This window comes from Erythrolamprus reginae, chromosome 3 (genome assembly GCF_031021105.1).
Source record: "Erythrolamprus reginae isolate rEryReg1 chromosome 3, rEryReg1.hap1, whole genome shotgun sequence".
NCBI lineage: Eukaryota > Metazoa > Chordata > Lepidosauria > Squamata > Dipsadidae > Erythrolamprus > Erythrolamprus reginae.
The window spans coordinates 235,535,480-235,555,344 of NC_091952.1; the positions used below are offsets into that span (position 1 = coordinate 235,535,480).

General features: G+C 35.6%; 1 protein-coding gene across 1 annotated transcript in view; it reads right to left on the reverse strand.

Moving 5' to 3' along the window:
- CSMD3 (CUB and Sushi multiple domains 3) overlaps window positions 1-19,865 on the reverse strand; it is a 615,639-nt gene that overhangs the window by 257,047 nt on the left and 338,727 nt on the right. Inside the window, 7 exon segments of the mRNA XM_070748648.1 lie at window positions 1,294-1,485; window positions 3,446-3,602; window positions 7,006-7,175; window positions 11,212-11,400; window positions 12,720-12,935; window positions 13,688-13,804; window positions 19,015-19,203. Coding sequence (XP_070604749.1) covers window positions 1,294-1,485; window positions 3,446-3,602; window positions 7,006-7,175; window positions 11,212-11,400; window positions 12,720-12,935; window positions 13,688-13,804; window positions 19,015-19,203 — 1,230 coding nt within the window.

The window sequence follows — 19,865 nt, forward strand, 5'->3', positions numbered from 1 at the left end:
GGGACTGGGCGGCACAGAAATAATAATAAAATTTCCCTCTCGGCTTCTGGGCAGGTTTGGAAAACTCTGAGTTGATGATGATTTTTAAGTGAGCGATTGCTCACTGCTCAGCTTAGAGGGAACTATGATGTCCGCTATACATATAAATGTAGTCTCTCTCTCTTTCTCTCTCTTTCTCTCTCTCTGTGTAATGTGTATTCAATGTTACTCCATAGTTAGGATGGAGTTTGTAAGTACAATCATAAAAGACTTGATTGAAATGTCTTCTTATTCATAAACATCAGTTGTGACTTGAGCAATCATCATCCTTCCATATAATCTACTTCACAACATTGTTTTGAAAGAAAATTGGGGAAAAATCACAAAATGAAGAACAATAAAAATAAAAGTACTTTTTTTCAAACCTAGTCTAGAGAAAAGAAGGACTAGTGGGGACATGATAGCAGTATTCCAGTATTTGAAAGGCTGTCACAAAGAGGAAGAAGTCAACTTATTTTCCAAAGCACAGGAATGCAAGACAAGAAACAATAGATGGAACTAAGAAAGAAAGAAGCAAACAAACTGAAATTGAAACTTCCTAACAGTGAGAACAATTAACCAGTTCAACAGCTTGCCTCCAAACCTCGTGGGCGCACCACCACTGGAGGTTTTTAAGAAGAGACTACAAACATAGAAACATAGAAGTCTGACGGCAGAAAAAGACCTCATGGTCCATCTAGTCTGCCCTTATACTATTTTCTGTATTTTATCTTAGGATGGATATATGTTTATCCCAGGCATGTTTACATTCAGTTACTGTGGATTTATCTACAACGTCTGCTGGAAGTTTGTTCCAAGGATCTACTACTCTTTCAGTAAAATAATATTTTCTCATGTTGCTTTTGATCTTTCCCCCAACTAACTTCAGATTGTGTCCCCTTGTTCTTGTATTCACTTTCCTATTAAAAACACTTCCCCCCTGAACCTTATTTAACCCTTTAACATATTTAAATGTTTTGATCATGTCCCCCCTTTCCCTTCTGTCCTCCAGACTATACAGATTGAGTTCATGAAGTCTTTCCTGATATGTTTTATGCTTAAGACCTTCCACCATTCTTGAAGCCCGTCTTTGAACCCGTTCAATTTTGTCAATATCTTTTTGCAGGTGAGGTCTCCAGAACTGAATACAGACTACACAGTCATTGGTCTGAAATGATAAGGTCTTCTGCTGGAGCAGGAAGTTGGACTTGAAGATCTTTTCCGGCTCTACTCTGATTGATTGAAAGCAATTTCTGATAATAAGAAACTGATTACCGATACAAGATGGCAGGGGATAATCCCAAGTTCTCCTTTCTCCAGTCATGCATTTTAGAAGACTGCTCCCATGGAGAGTATAACCAGGATTACATCCATAAATGATAGTGCTGCCAGCAAAATGGCCTTGGTCACTGATTTTGTATCCAAATTGTGGAATGCCTGGATCCTCACAGTGAGAAAGTTCAAAACCTATGAAAGGAAGGAAAGAAAATCAATAGTGTTTCCAAACTAGGGTTCCCCCCCCCACAACACCCCAAAACATAGATTTTAATTTAAACATAGGCTGTTTAATACAATTATTTGTTTCTTTGTAGTTAGGTAATAATAATTAATTAATAATTTATAATAATAATTTATTGGATTTGTATGCCGCCCCTCTCCGTAGACTCGGGGCGGCTAACAACAATGGTTAAAACAACATGTAACAATCCAATAATAAAAACAACTAAAAACCCTTATTATAAAACCAAACATACACACAAACATACCATGCATAACTTGTAATGGCCTAGGGGGAAGGGATATCTCAACTCCCCCATGCCTTGTGGTATAAATGAGTCTTGAGTAGTTTACAAAAGATAGGGAGGGTGGGGGCAGTTTTAATCTCCAGGGGGAGTTGGTTCCAGAGGGCCGGGGCTGCCACAGAGAAGGCTCTTCCCCTGGGCCCCGGCAAACGACATTGTTTAGTCGACGGGACCCGGAGAAGGCCAACTCTATGGGACCTTATCGGTCGCTGGGATTTGCGCGGTAGGTAGGTATCAATTGAGCCCTGGTGGCATAAAGGTTAGAAGGCCGTAGTGTAGACTAACTCTGCCCACAATGTGGAGTGTGATCCTTAGGAGTTCAAGGTTAATTCAGCTTTCCATCTTCTGAAGGTCAGTAAAATGAGGACTCAGATTGTTGGGAGCAATATGCAAATAATGCTGACCTTCTAAACCGCCCATAGAGTACTGTAAAGCACTATGGGTCAATATTTAATTTCCTGGGGGAATGTTTTAGTTACTAATATAATGCTTTGAGTTGAGGATGACAAATTGATAAAATTGAGACTTCTTTATCCGCAGTCAGCTATTTTGATCATCCATTGGACAATTTGACCATCCAATGTTTATCTTCACCAGCAGCAATGTATTATATATTTATTGTTACGAGTCAATATATATTAGCTTTGGCATGCATTTGGGTGATGTATTATGCAACTCTTTCTAATAATGTCTATTCAATATTACTTTTGATTAACTTGGAGAGCATTGTATCATCAAGTTTATAGCAATAGCACTTAGATGTATATACTGCTTCACAGTGCTTTACAGCATTTTCTGAGTGATTTACAATGTCAGCAAACAGAGAAATCATTGAGTCTGTCATCTGCACCTCTATAATGGTTTGGTTCTGCAACCCAACAAGACCGAGGATAATCAGGACTGCAAAAAAAACCCCAATTGCAGGCAACTTGCCTTCCACTGAGGACCTGCACGAGTCATAAAGAGGGCGGTGAAAATATTTACTGACCCCTCGCATCCTGGAGACAAACTGTTTCAATTCCTACCCTCAAAACATCGCTACAGAGCACTGCACACCAAGATAACTAGACACAAGAACAGTTTTTTCCCGAAATGCCATTACTCTACTAAACAAATAATTCCCTCAACACTGTCAACTTTTTACCAAGTCTGTACTTCTATTTCTACTGGTTTTTTCTCATCATTCCTATCATCCTTTTCCTCCCACTTAGGACTGTATGACTGCAACTTGTTGCTTGTATCCTATGATTTTTATTAATATTGATTGTTTCTTCATTGCTTATTTGATCCCTATGACAATCATTAAGTGTTGTACCACAATTCTTGACAAATGTATCTTTTTCTTTTATGTACACTGAGAGCATATGCACCAAGACAAATTCCGTGTGTGTCCAATCACACTTGGCCAATAAAGAAGTATACTGCCCCCAACAATTTGAGTTTTCATTTTACTGACCTCAGAGGGATGGAAGGCTGAATCAACCTTGAGCTCGTCAGGATCAAACTCCTGGGTGTGGGCAGAGTTGGTCTGCAATATTGCATTCTAACTGTTGTGCCACAATAGTAAAACAAAGGTCACAATAATTTCCTACTTGATTCTCTATTTTACTTTCTGAAATACTTACTGGTATATACGAGCTGAAAACCTTCATCTGTACCCTCAGCATCTGAATTAAATTCAAGCCAAATATGATTTGAAGTACTGCTCAGTGTTAGTCCTCTTAGAGAAGCTCCAGTAAAGGCACCCATCAAATGTGCTGTATTATCTTTCCCATCATATATCTGAAAAGCAAATTGACTTTAGATAATTTCAATAAGCAGAAAACAGAGAGTAAACATAAAACTTCTACTGAGATAGACCAGGACTTCTGAATTTACTTAGTTTGATAACATAGAATATTATCTCAAAATTCTCATTACTTTTTAAAAATGCCAAAATACTTTAAAAAAAAATCATGACAAAGGTAAGACTTCCACTTCAGCTCATGATTTGTAAACAACTGTTTACATTGAGAGTCAGCATTTTAATAATGGCATTCATTTTCTCTTTTCAAGCCATATTAAAAGAGTCTCTGAAGTTTATTTCTATGAAAACAGTTTACTAATTCATATAGTGATATCAAAACAAAGCAAATGACTGCAATGGGACTAGCAAACAAACTAACTATAAGTCTAAAGGACATTGTAATCTATATGCAAATTAGACATCTAGGCTGCGTGGTTGGCTTTGAAGTACCAATTTATTATTATCTTAAACAATTTCCACTCACTCCCCTGCAGATATCTTTGGAAAATAAGGGGAACATAATAAATTCTTTAAAAGATAAGGATTATGTTCATTTTGTATATTTAACTTAGTTACTAAATTAACCCATTTTATGGGTTCACCTAAAACACTAAATTATAGACTGCCAGATATGTTGGTTCATACAACACACAAAGGAGAGAGAGAAAGAGGGGGGGGAGGGAAAGACAGAAAGAGGGAGAGAGGGAGGGAGAGAGAGATTATTTTATTAAAACTAATATAAAAGTTATGTTATAAATGTGTAATTATAGATGCTGGAAGTTTTTTTTAAATGGCATTAATTTAGCAAAGACTCTAAGAATTTTTCCAAAACTTTACATTTGCCCGTAGTCGGTTAAGTGACATAGAACTGATCTTGAGAAAAGGAAAAGAATTGATCCTCTCTTTAGAAAGAGGGAAGATATAGAAAGAAACTCAAAATAACCCTATCTCAAGATTCTTTACTATAAGATATGACAGAGAGAAACTTAAAGAGGCTTTTGAGATTCTGTTATTCTAAGCAATCACAATAAAGAACAATACTAGAAACCCTATCATGTCTGATTATTGACATGTTCCAAGACTTACATCAATCACAAGTGTGGTTTCATATTATTTATGATGAAGGCATGCAAGTATGCCAATTATTTATGAAATACAGTACATCAAAACAACTACTTCTGGACATGAGGATTCATTAGATTCCATGGACATATTCCCAGGAAAGCATAGGTAGAATATCAGGCTTAAAGCAATTCTTTCTCTATATGAGAGATAGTGTTCAGCAAGTTTGGACCACTTTGCCTGAACCGATAGCGGAAAATTATTATTATTATTATTATTATTATTATTATTATTATTATTATTATTATTAATTAGATTTGTATGCCACCCTTCTCCGAAAACCCGGGGTGGTATACAGGTGGGCCTGCCCACCCACCTACCCATCCCAACTCTATGCCATAACAAACAAAACACAAAACACCACCAACTCTGCTTTAAATCTAGGAGTTAGTGTGGCATAAACTGATGATTTTACAGAAAAGTATGTGTATGTCATCCAATTAACACCTTCATTTTAATATCCCACCTCCGTTTTGATCACAAAACTCAAAGCTAGTTTTAATTCCATTAAATCTTCAGATATCAAATTAAAAAAAAACAAATAAAGAAAAGCAAACATGTCCAGAATAAGAGTATTTTGAAGGATGCCCTATATGGCATTATCCACTCTCTTTTAAACAGCAACCAATATTATCTTTTGTTGATTGATTGATTAATTGATATTTTTAGGATAAAAGTGTTCTAGTAGAATTTTGGAAGAATGAAAGAATGAAATATAACTATACCTAGGCACACACAAAAATGTGCATTCAATTAAAGTTTAGCTCATGAGACTGGGTAAACTTAGTTAGAATAAGTTTCATGTCAATAGATGGGAAATGGTGGAATACTTATGTGAAGAGTTTTACTTTGATACTTAATTTGACATTCTTTAGTACTGCATAATGTTCTGCATCTTCATAGATCAGTATTTCCTCAAACCCCAACAGCTTCAAGACTGGTGGATTTCAACTCCCAGAATTCCTCACTGGCTGGGGAATTCTGAATTTTGGAGTTAAAGTCCACCCATTTCAAGAGCTGTTGTGGTTGAGAAAACCTTTCCTTGACTCTTACCTTGCACCTTAAATCTAAATAAAAATTATTCGCTAATAAAACTTTTAATAAAATAAAACAGAGAATTCTCTTATAAGTTCCACCAAAACCTTTAACACATAGTTCTGAAGAGTGATATAACCTTCGTTATTTCAAACGATCAAACATGTGGTCCTCAATACACCCCAAATCTCCCACACAATCTTTAGGATTACAATCTTAATGTTAATTATTAGACAAATATATACTTTAAAAGACAATATATAAAATATTTGGGTCCCCAGGCTGTCTGGCAACATACTTTCCTTGAATAAATCCTTATGAGAAAATTGAGAAAAAATTGTACTGGCTGCTATTAGGTAAACAAATTTAGTACAGGACTTATGACAATTGAACCCAAGATTTCTGTGGCTAAGAAAGACTATTGTTAAGTGAGTTTTGCCCTATTTTATTATCTTTCTTGCCATAATTCTTAAATGAATCACTGCAGTTCCATGGTGGGATTCAAATTATTTATTACCAGTTTGATGGGCATGGCTTGGTGAGCATGGCAGGGGAAGGATTCTGCAAAATCTCCATTCCCTCCCCATTCCAAGTTTACTGCAAAATCTCCATTTCTTCCTGATCAGCTGGGACGTGGAAGGCAGAGAATAGATGGGGATGGGGTCAGTCAGAAGTGGTATTTACCGCTTCTCCCAACTACTCAAAATTTCCCCTACCAATCTCAGAACTGGTCAGAACTGGATGAAGCCCACCTCTGTTGCAATTGTTAAGAAAATCTGTCTTCCCTATTGACTTTGTCAAAAGGGAGTCAAGTCGCATGACTCTGGGATATTGTATCCATCTTTAATACAAATTAGTTGCCAACTATCAGAATTTTGATCCAGTGACCACGGGGATACCGCAATCGTTTTAAGTGTGAAAAAGAACATTAAATTTATTTTTTGTTCAGTGCCACTGTAACTAAACAATTTGTTGTAAATCAAGGATTACCTGTGTAGTTTGCTATTAATATAGTATACAGATGTATATATACAGAGATGCATCCTTATGCAACGTATATCCATGATAAAATAATAATTAAAAATCTCATTATTATTTATTGTTTTAGCTATTTTTTAAAAAAATATAAAAGTAAACTTTATTTTGCTTTTTCTTGTTGATCAACTTGGAATAATTTATGATACCCTGATTAATATCACCTATTTGCAGAAATAAATATATCCCTCCCAATATCCAACATACCTTAAGAACATCTGCTTGTGCTAAATGGAATGTCCTGGCAGAAATATTAATTCCCTTCCCTGCTTGCACCTGAATGCTGTAAATGCATTCGTGATTGTTGTCATAGTTGAGGGGATAATTGGGGGACAGTAATATTCCTTCATTAGTGGTGGCAGAAGCTCCACATTCAGCTGCAGGTAAAACAGAATTCAGTGTGTAACTCAATAGAAAACATACATGAAATTGCATTGCAATTTAATAACTGTCCTGTTTGGTCAACGTAAAATTCCGCATAGATATAATTATAAAGAACAAAAAAAAAGTTCATTTTCAAATTCTTCTTCATCTTCTTCTTTTAGACTATGTCCCTTGTGTTTTACTTTCCCTCTATTTATGTTTGTGGACATTTCTCAAAACAGAAATAAAGAATAAATGGTGATACCTTGGAAGAGATGTACAGAATTTGCGGGAGTGGGTAAGAGTGTTGATTAAAAAGAATTAAGCTCAGGGGTGAATGACAGAAATAATGACAGGAAAGAAAGATTTGCATTTTAAAACTAATAGGGAGAACAAAAGAATAAAAAAGAAAGAAAGCAGTTTCACACATAAACCATGAATTTAGATAATACTTTATTAAACAAGAGGGATTATAATGCAGGAGAAGTGTAATTTATCCTTATGAATCTCACTCTAATTGAAAGAAAGACGAGGGTAATGAAAATACCTGGTTGTAATAATGGAAGTAGCATTAATACAATGAAGGGCAAAGGGAAGGTTGGAAAATCAGGGATCTAGAATGCTACCTCACTCAAAGTCAGCACTAAAATTAGGATATCATTTATTTTGGCCACTTCAGTTAAAAAAAAAAGTAAGGCTGTGGAAATTATTGAATGTATATATGTCTGGACTCCTCCCTTTCCTAATAATGTTTCTGAAAGTGTATTAGCCTAAGCAAACAATCTCTCCTTAAAGCATTTTGATATCATTTCATTTTCCTGAAATTCTTGCAAGGTTCCTTCAAGAAAAGAACATGTTTAAATGTTTTTTTCTTGGTTTATTGATGCTTCTGCTGGAATCATTCTCTTTCCTTATACTTTACCAGAGAATAATCAGGCCTAGTCTTCAAATATCCATGATGCCCACTGGATATATTAAAAAAGAAGACAAAATGGCTGAAATTATGGGATGGACAGTCCATCTGGTTTTTATATATGTCACACCATTTAATTTATTTTTAATTAAATTAAATTAATGTTTAATGCCCTCCACGTTAGGTTTATCAGGAAATCAACTCAAGAAGAAAGCTAAAACTACCGTTAATAAAATTGGCTACACTAACAGTCTTGCAAATCTTACATTGGTGCATAACTGCTTCAAACTCATCAAATTTGGTACTGGATGCCTTTTGATGCAAAATATTGTCCTAGTACTTGGTGTTAGCTTAGTACTCAAGAGGAGGATCGCTGCAGAGAACAGACAGAAAGTCAGCCATTCTGGGAAAGTTACAGCAAAAGGGGGGGGGGACGACAGCTATAGAGAATGGACAGGAAGTCGACCATGCTCAGAAGGTTGCTGACATAGGAAAAGAGACATCCAGAGAGTTATTCCCAGCTAAAACAAAGGGTCATGTGGTTTGTCCTTTTTAGCACTTGTCAAACTGCCTGGAACCAATGAACATGCACCACTGTACTTTTTTCTGCCTTCTATACTCCCGTAAATAAGGGACCTATCTGTCTGAGCCACTTCTGAATATTATCTATTTGTGAACAAAAGAAATCTGTTTTACACCTTGTTTTAATAACAGAGGTTGTTTATGAAGTTATTCTTTCTTAGTCTCTGCATCATAGAAACATAGAAACATAGAAGACTGACGGCAGAAAAAGACCTCATGGTCCATCTAGTCTGCCCTTATACTATTTTCTGTATTTTATCTTAGGATGGATATATGTTTAACCCAGGCATGTTTAAATTCAGTTACTGTGGATTTACCAACCACGTCTGCTGGAAGTTTGTTCCAAGGATCTACTACTCTTTCAGTAAAATAATATTTTCTCACGTTGCTTTTGATCTTTCCCCCAATTAACTTCAGATTGTGTCCCCTTGTTCTTGTGTTCACTTTCCTATTAAAAACACTAGAAATACTCCTGACAACAGCTGATGATGAACTTTTCAACTAACGATTAACTAGTCTGTGGCAATTTAGAGTCACTTTTACTTATTCTAGGAAGAGGGACATTTTTATATTTAAAAAAATTCAAACAAGCACTGTCCTAACATATTAAAGCTATCACTAGACAAGATTCTATTTATTATCACATTGAACGGTTGTCTGAACACATGCATGAAACTGTAGGGAAAAAAAAGTGTTTCTGACATAACAGATATGCTCAGGAATCCCAGCAAATTAATTATCTCAACAAGCAGTTTTCTCACAGAGTGAAAAAAAGTACCCTCCAAACATTAGTTTTATGTGATAGATTTATTTTAAAATACTAATGAGAATGTTACATATAGTATATGCACAAGGCTTCATGCTTTGTAAAACTAAGTATTGAAAACATGGCTATTTAGGTCTTCTGCTTAGAGATTATATTTAGGGAAAAAATATCATTTTATCAGCTGCATTTTCTCATTCCTCAATTAAAATATGTTTTGGAATCATTCTGTATGAACTGCTTCCAGATTTCATTTTCACACTTCGCCCAATCAAATTCTATGAGTGTCTGGATTTTCTACAGCTTTCAAGGAAATTCAAATTAAAACTTTTTGCTCAATTGCCATTCTTTAGAGGCTCAGAAGAAAAAGGTATAAATGTGAGATTTTTTTTTAAAAGCTATAAAAACTATGCTCTGATAGTGTAATAAAGACATGTCTTTTTTCTCCTTGTCTTCCGTACACAAAAATATGAAGAGAAATGGTGAACCAGAACATAAAGAGGATGTTATTATAAGAGACAGATTGGATTTTAGGATTAAAAATGCAACCTACTTTAGATTGCTATAAAGAGAACTAATCAGAAGAAGAAATTAAACGAAGTTTTATAAGATTCTTGACAGCCATGGGTCAGACATGATTTGATTAAAATTCCTCTCCTGAGTACAGAGGTTGGATTAATGTCATTATTATTATATATTACATGAATCACAGGACATTTATGGCAAGACCTACCACCTTTTAGTTAGTTCTTATCCACTACCAGACTCTAATACCCTTGATGTCATTCATTTTGGAAGCAGTAAGTTTCCAGACATTTCTATTGAAACTGATTTGAAGGATTCTTGGTAAAAAAAAACAACAAACTGTAGTGAGAAAGTGAAAAAGTTTCATCCTTGTCAACGCACAAATAGAGAGACACAAAAACAGAGGTTTTCCTATAGGTGTATAAGAAAAATCAAATATGATATATGGCAATTATGTCTAACTGAAAATAAAATATCATTTCTAAGGGAGAATAATGGTAAATGAATGACAATAAACACTGACAAAGTGTTTTGGAATTTTCTTTTAATTAAATATGGTTGGACACAAGAATGATAACCAAAACTTGAGATGTTTTTAAATGTTTTCAGATTGGATTTATTAGATGCTAATTGCTGAGTTATTCCATTAGAAGATTGGCAATGCTTTTCCAGACATTTAATGAAGAATTTGGAAGCGGCATAATTTTGGCTATGGTCTACTTTTAATTTATTCTCCACATTCAAGAAACTTCCCAGGACAATCTAGCATCCTACATACAGTGAATGGACCTTTTCAAAATATATAGATACATATTTCATTTCTAATAGAAATATTGTTATACAGTTTGACAGGTCTGGCTTTGTTTACTTGATCCTGAAAATGTTATTTATTTCTGAATATTGTTCTTCTCCTATAACACTAGAAATTCCATACGAACAAATTTGTGGAATGTCTGTACTTCTGAAACAAAGACAATTGACAGCTGATATTTTGATACCTTTTCAAAACTTTATATGTTAAACATATCTTTACGGCAGAGTTGATAAAACAGAGAAAAAAACTTATATAGAAAAGTTGAATATTGAAACTCAAAATTGGACTTCATACTAAACCAGAAATACCTGACAAGTGAAAAGACATGAGAAATGTAAACACTGTATTGTACCAAAACTAATAGGTATGCACCATGCTAAGACATGCTGTATAGTTGCAAGTTTATGGACAATGACTACACATACAAGCAAATGAAAGCAGCTGACCACGTACCCACACACCTGGGCAGAGGTGCACTCCACACTCTTCGGCCACCACCAAGGCAGATGATTTCTGAAACTCCCTCTAAGCGGTATCCAGAAGAACAGGAGAAAGTAAGAGTATCTCCTACTTCAAAGTTAAAGCCAATTCTACTTCCAAACTGGGGTGTCCCAGGATCCTCACATGGTTCTAGATTGTATTCTGAGATGGAAATAAAACAGCAAATCAACATCTCACTTTAAAAAGTTTCAGCATCTGACAAACAAAAATCTAACTCAGCCCAAATCATTCAGTTGCTATTTTATTATAGATCACACGTTTAGCCTTCAAATTTTCCCACAACCACATGTATGGTCAAATAAGTAATAGCAATTCATATGAAATTTATAATCATGATCATACATGTTCAACAGAATCTGCAAGAGGCATGTTTATGTTTCCAATTATAAATGAATGTGAGTTCAACTCATAACATTATCCAAAAAGCTCTGCATCCTGAAAACAAGATTTATTTTCTTGAGAGTTTATTTGGAATATTGTGGTCTTGCAATTGATCTTGAAACCACTCTGATGTGTTGTCATGTTCCTGTAAAATAATATACTTTACTTATTTACTTATTACAATTTTCTTCAATACCAATACAACGGACATACTCAGATCTATATAATGGAAGTGTTGTGGTTAGCTCTGGCCCAGCTCCTTCCCCAAGGACTGTGGATGTGGGGGAAACATCCACATGCTGCAGGCCTGTTTTGCCCCCAGTGGAATCTGATGATGAAGGCTCCTCTGACCAAGAAGACATGAGTGACAGGGAGGAGGAGAGTGTGGCAGACAGCTCAGAAGAAGATCAATTATCTACCTCCTCCTTGGATTCAACAACAACAACTGAGAGATTATTATAAAAGAAAATGAGGCCACCTGTGGTTGGGTGGGGCTGTGGTAATTAGTGAGGCTGCTATAAAGAGCAGCCTGTGGGTTTGGCCATTGTGGAGGATTATCTGATCGCGTTTCGTGACTGCTTTACTGACTTTTTGTGTGCTGATTTTTCCCCGTTGTGAAACTAAACCAGGGCAAAGTGTGTTTCACTTTGTGAAAAAAAAAAGGACTGAATTCCCTCACAGCTGCAAGCTAAGTATCACAGAACTGATAAGGGGCTTGTACAAATTACCAGTTTGTTTGGAGACAAGTGCTCTTTGCTATACCAAAAGAGGGCTTGGTTTAAGTGAATTTTCATTATAAAGAACATTGTTTTGAATTTTCAAACGTGTGTGTGTCTGAAATTGTCTCTGTGCATTTGTGGGAGGATTCTATCAGAGAGCTCGACAGAACAGGAAGTCACCTTAAAAGCAATTTAAAATGCATTTTTTAAAAAGAAAAATAATACATATCAGGAAAAAAAATGTAATGCTTGAATTTCTCCTTCTCACCATGCCCCATCATTGTGACTCTCTCAGAGGTAACTAACATATTTTCTTCAATCCAAAAAAATAAAACAAAAAGCTTGTTTTTGTTCCCTTACCCGAGAAAGAAATATTAAACCCTTCATAAGATATTGAAAAGTCAGAAATAAAGCGCAATTGAGCCCTGAAATTTCCATAGAGACCAGCATTGATTGGAGATGGAAGTTCTGAACCAGTCAGGCGTGCTAGTGGTTGAGTGAAGCTGCGATTTTCTGTGATTAGTAGGTAGTCATGATGATCTTCCAAATGGAAAGCGTGAAAAGTGAACTGCACTCCTATTAGAAAAATAAAATTAGACTCACATAGTTAACATGAAACCAATTATATCACTGATTAAACTCATACATTTCATTCCAACCATGGGCTCGGAAAATTAAACAAGGTTTATTTTACCCTTGCCCTCAGTGTCTTCTTTTATTTTTTCTCTCTCATATTTACTGAAATCATTTCCCCCCTATTTGTAAGTATTATTCTACATTTTGAGGGTATTTAATAATTGGGATAAAAACACCCATACTTTTCATTTGCAAACTAAAAGAAATTGTTAACATTAAGGGTTGGCCTAAACTAAAAACTAAATTGAACTAAAGAGTAAATTAAACAAAACAAAACTAAATAACAATGTACAGTGATATCTCTACTTAAGAACTTAATTCGTTCCGTGACCAGGTTCTTAAGTAGAAAAGTTTGTAAGTAGAAGCAATTTTTCCCATAGGAATCAGTGTAAAAGCAAATAATGAATGCAAACCCATTACGAAAGAAATAAAAGCTCGGAATTTGGGTGGGAGGAGGAGGAAGAAGAAGAGGAGGAGGAGGACAGTCACTGCCCAGAGCAAAGGGAGCGTTTCTTTTCTCTGGGCACTGGTAAAGGTTTATTCCCTCTCCAAGCGCCCAGAGAAAGGAAAAAGCTTTGTTCGTTCTGGACTGCCAAAGCCTCCTTAAGCACCACCGCTATTCTTGACAATTCAAATGATAATATTAAGGGTGTATAATATGAAACATGATTAAATGAAATGTAAATCCATACCTTTTCCATGTGTTACATCCACAGTCCATGTGCAATTCAATGAATTTGGATACAGTTCAGGATAACCAGGGGACAGAATAGTTCCACTAGGTCCTCTAACATCCCCTCCACATAGAGCTGAAAATGAAAGGCCAGAATGTAAGGAGGAGAATATAAGGACATCAGCCTAGGTAGCCATTGTAAGTTTCCCAAAGAACAACTAGAATTTCTAATGTCACTACTTAACGACTGTCTGTAACTGGGAGGACCTTAGCAAATCTATAGAATAATCTCTAACTGCCATTTACACAAAGTGCTCACAAAGGAACACAATTAATTCATTAACTATTAAAAGGTTTTGGCAATAAGCATTCTGAATTGCTGTGATTTATTTCAAAGAATGAAAAATGGAACCATGAAAAAAATAATTTCTTTCTTTGAAGGAAAATTGTATATGTTCAACAGGAACTTCTTGTACTCTATCTGTCTGTCTGTCTGTCTGTCTGTCTGTCTGTCTGTCTGTCTGTCTGTCTGTCTGTCTGTCTGTCTGTCTGTCTGTCTATCTATCTATCTATCTATCTATCTATCTATCTATCTATCTATCTAGTTATCTAGTTATCTATCTATCTATCTATCTATCTATCTATCTATCTATCTATCTATCTATCTATCTATCTATCTATCTAGTTATCTATCTATCTATCTATCTATCTATCTATCTATCTATCTATCTATCTATCTAGTTATCTATCTATCTATCTATCTATCTATCTATCTATCTATCTATCTATCTATCTATCTATCTATCTATCCCCCAATTTGACCCCCAACAAATGGTACTCAAGGGAATCCTGCTTGCCTCAACCAACATAGAAGCAGCACATTGATATCCGTTTCAATAACCACCAATACACTTGGCATCCATGAATCTGTCCCTAATCCTGCCTTGAAGCTATCAAGGCTGACAGCTATCACAACATCTTCTGGAAGTGAATTCCATAAACCAACGACCCTCTGGGTGAAGAAATATTTCCCTTTATTTGTCCTCACTTTCTTACCTATGAGCTTAAGGAGTGCCCCCTCATCCTAGTGTTGTGTGGTAGAGAAAATATTTTTTTCTATCCCATGCTATCTATCTATCTATCTATCTATCTATCTATCTATCTATCTATCTATCTATCTATCTATCTATCTATCTATCTATCTACCTAGCTACCTAGCTACCTAGCTATCATCTGCCTACCTACCTTTTTGAATACCCTATACATTTTTGAAGGGCTGGGAAAATCAGAGCAAATGCTGAAATGTTGCATGTCTTCTACATTTCTGTCACTCTACTTCCAATTATGACAAAGTTTTGTCATAATAATAGATACCTAAATTTAAACTTGCATATTATAACATTACAGTATATTATAGATGGGTTTCTCCAGTATCTTTCTGGAATGTTCTATATTTCCTCATATGTCTGAAAGAGCAAAGTTACTGATAAAAATAGACAAGAGAAGAAATCAGTTCTGAAAAAGAGTTTGCTTCTTGACAGAGAAATATTATGACATTATGGCTCCTTTAGAAAGCTTATGAGCAGCAATAACCATTTGAAACATTGCTTTGCAGCATTTTGCCACTTTATGCTCAACTAACACAGATACAGAAATATGCCGCAAAATTGAGACATGCTCTGAATTTCCTGTAATCAGGAAAGTAGATCTCAGTGAAATACACACATCTCTAGATCTAACATCATTCTAACATCATTCAGAAGACTGAAGCTCAAGGTTTACAACAATATATTATAGTTCTAATGCCAAAAATATGTAGTATTTTATTATTATTTACATTTATATAATATATCTTTGCAAAGTTCTAATACAAAAACAGACTAAAGAGAATCATAATATCATATCTAGCAAATATTAAATGAAACTCATATGGCACAAAAAAGAATAATATGTTGATTCAAAACATGAGGCCGTAGAATCCACAAAGGAACACATAATTTGGGTTGTGATTTGAGTTTTTTCCTCCCTCTCTATTAAATGACCATTGTTTTACAATATAAATACACACACACACGTTGTTTATTTAGGAAACAGATCATCCATACAACACCTTCCAACAAAATGGATACCAATACTCCCGTACTTTATAAAAAAAATGCTTGACTGCTCAAGCTATTATAGCACAATCAACAAAACCTTTGAAAAGGATAATACTATCATGCATTGACAATGTCTCAGAAACAATCAACAGACAATTTCAACCACATGGCATCACACAGTATCATGAACCAACTAAAGTTTTCAGAAAGCTTTCTAAGTAAATCAAAAGGCACCGTAGCCACAGAAGAAGAGATAATCAAAAAGCCAAAAAGGAAACAAAGTTCTAACCACTTCCTCAAAGCTTGGATGAGCAATATTAACATTAGAGATTAACAATAAGATTAACAATAGCCAAGAAGTAAACACAGGTCTAGTCAATCTACAACCATTTAGTGACCATCAAAGTTACAATACTGAAAAAAGTGACTTACTACAGATTTTTTCACACAGGAAAAAACACAGGAAAAGGGGATTTTGATTTAAGGAAGTTCTAAATGGAGTAGGAGACCAGAAGAATTTGGAACAATTGTACTTTTGTAAGATTTTTTTGGGGGGGAAAGTACAGTAATTAAATAATGCACCATGAGAGCTGACTGAGATAAAAATCTGTATTAGGAACTGAAATTGTTTGAATGTTACAAATGGACAATTGAATGGATTTGAATAATTTATAAAAAATAATAAAGGCAGAGGACAAATAAATAAGGAACAAGAGAGTCTTTTTTATATACATGGTTTAGCATTCTTTAAAAAAAATCAACACCTGAACTGTTAACACACACACACACACACACACACACACACACACACACACTGAGGTTTAAAACCCAGGCTAAAAACACACAGTCAAATAAGAGACACCACCTCTATGCTACAATACATAGACAGTAGATTTAAATTGGGAAAGAAAGTCAATTTTGTGTGTCAAATGTTTTGGGTGCCAATTTTGTTTTCCTGATTTTTATCACCAGCGAGTTCATTATGAGTTGAATCCGTTTCTGCAATGGGTCTAGCATCCCCCCCCCCCCAAGTACTAAGCCTTGTCTGCAAATGGCCCAACAAACAAGCTAAAGACCAGAGAAGGGAGGAAGCCTCATGTCAATGGGATTTTTTGGCTTTCCCCACACTGCCTTTTTTTTAAGTGGGGATACTGATGATTGCACAACTTGATAGATGTTGAAACCTGCCGTTTAATTTGCTTCTGTATGCCTACATTTGTCCAGCCCCATTCTGTCTCCCATTAAGAAGAGTGATTGTTGATTGTTCTCCATACTGGAAGGTGATGCTCAATCAGAGGGAACATGAAGCCAGGAATCAACTCATTACTTTCCTTCAATTACTTTTATATCTTAAGGATAATGACTTATGGTAGTCTTGTTGCTGAGACCAAATAAGGCTTAGCCATGGGGGCCCATCATATTTTTCTCCCCCACTGGTCCAAGGGCTGGCAATTCTGTATAATGCTTTTTGACAAATAGAAGTTATTTGTGTCATTTATAGGTATAGTTGTGTTTCCTTTTTAAATTAAGCCATCCCAATTTCAACCTGAAAGATACAGGATTACAAATTGGGAACGTTTGTTTACTCAATTGACAAATCCCATTGTTCTAGAAGGAAAGCAAGCAAGCAAATCTCATTTACTTAATGAACTGTACACTAGTTCAACCACTTGAGGAAGACATTTGTCACAATATGCAACATTATTGCACAGTAGAGAATACTCTTCACAGACAGCTTCTTATTAGTGTTTACTTTTAGGTAGTAACATGTAGCATAAAGAAATATGTCTACTATAGGTATTCCCATTTGTCCTCTATGAAGCTTGATCTATATATGCTTCAAAATATTCTTACAATGTCCCTCTTCAGTTACAAAAAAGAGCACTGAAGGGCTGATGAACACACTCCATTAGCCCACCTTACTACTTCGAGTTCAATTGTTACAATAGGAAAGTAATCTCAGTTGTTCAGAAACCATTGACAAATCGAAGCCCTTTGCTGATCCCACTACAAAGAAAAGAATGAAACTGGAGGTTTGATGTGTAGGAATGGACTGATATTAGATGGCATATGATCCTTTAATTATTTGATCAATTTTGATCTACAGCAGAGTCCTTACATTATCCCTTTTTAGGTATGGTCTTGTTTAGCCTATCAACCAAAACAAATTCAGCCAGGTCCTGTTATCTGTTTGTAGACTTATCAGAAGTAGTCACTGGACATAGTAGTAAAAATAGACACTTCAAACTTTGCAGAAAATTAATGCACATATTTCAGCATCTTTTCTTAGTATGCCACTGAAAAAATGAAATTTTCTTTCCAATTGTAAGTATGCAAGAATAGGCATACTTGGGAGTGAACACCTTTCCTATCAGTAGAAACCTGTGCTTTTAAAATTCAAAAAAATAAAAAATTCTTTAAAAAGAATGTAATACTTAAATACTACTTTAAACTAAAGAGGCCTTTCTGAGTTTGTGGGTTTCTTATAGGCTGGACCAAGGGAATAAAACAATGTGATTGGAGTTTTTCCAATAAAGTTTTCTTTTGGTGATAATAAAAATTACAACTGTTTCTTGGGCCACTGTGCATGTTTTGGAAATCCTGAAATTGTAAGATGTATACCATAATATGTTAAACCACACTATTAATTATTCCAATCTGCAAGTAAGAATGATAGTGATTCCCACAGAGGAAAATACTGTAGTATCGTGTTAAGAAAATCATTACAAACTAATATTTCTTGTGTTGTTTCTTAATAACTGTTCAAAATGGAAAGAGGTGTGAAATTGATTTCTAAATATCTTTTTTCTCAGCTGGCAAATTAGGTTGCCTACTTCACTGATCACAGATATAATTACAAAGTTTTTCCAGAGACCTTGTAATATCCAGTACATGTAGACCAATGATCATCAAACTTGGCTTATGGACTTCAACTCTCAGAATTCTGGAAGTTAAAGTCCACAAGTCTTAAAATTGCCAAGTTTGGGGACGCCTGATGTAGATAGACGGGCCTCTCCACCCACCCACCCCCAAAATCTTATGGATTTTGGACTTCAACTCTCAGAATTCTGGAAGTTAAAGTCCACAAGTCTTAAAATTGCCAAGTTTGGGAACGCCTGATGTAGATAGACGGGCCTCTCCACCCACCCACCCCCAAAATCAAGATCATGTGTGAAGAGTTACTATTGTTGTCTCAATAAATGAATTTGTCTTTGTTATTAATATGGGCAAAGTTGACTATTCATACCATCACAAGTTGGAAGCGGATGGCTCCACCAGTGGTTCTTTTCACAAAGCAGTGGCTCCTCATGATTTAGTCTATAGCCTGGGTCACACCCAAAGGACACAGTTGATCCAATAGAAAAATCATGCCCATAACGATGACCATGTACAGGTATACCAGGGTCCAAACAAGAGTAGGTATTAACCATTACACCTGAAGTTTAGGGGGAAAAAATAGAAATGCACAATAAATTAACAACATGATAGCATGACATGACATGACATAACAGCAGTGTTCCAATATCTCAGGGGCTGTCACAAAGAAGAGGGAATCAATCTATTTTCCAAGGCACCTGCAGGCAGGACAAGATGCAATGGATGGAAACTATTTACGAGACCGTCTCCTGCCGCATACCTCCCAGAGACCAATAAGAGCTCACAGAGTTGGCCTCCTCAGGTCCCATCGACTAAGCAATGCAGGTTGGTGGGACCATGGGGGAGAGCCTTTTCTGTGTCTGCCCTGGCTCTATGGAACCAACTTCTCCCACCCTGCTGGCCTTTCGCAAAGCTACGAAGACCTGGCTTTGCCGACAGGCCTGGGGGCCATAAATTTACAGCTTGATGGCCAACTGTAAGAATGGTGTGTATGTATATGAGTGTGTTTTTCTTTTTATAATAACTTTTTATGGGGTTTTTTTTTTAGTTTGTTATGTTTTAACCTCAATTAACTGTTCGACTTTCTTTTACTGTTTTGTATTTATTCTTATTTTATTTGTACCACTGTTGTAAGCTGTCCTGTGTCCTTCAGGATTGGGCGGCATAGAAGTTGAATGAATGAATGAATGAATGAATGAATGAATGAATGAATGAATGAAT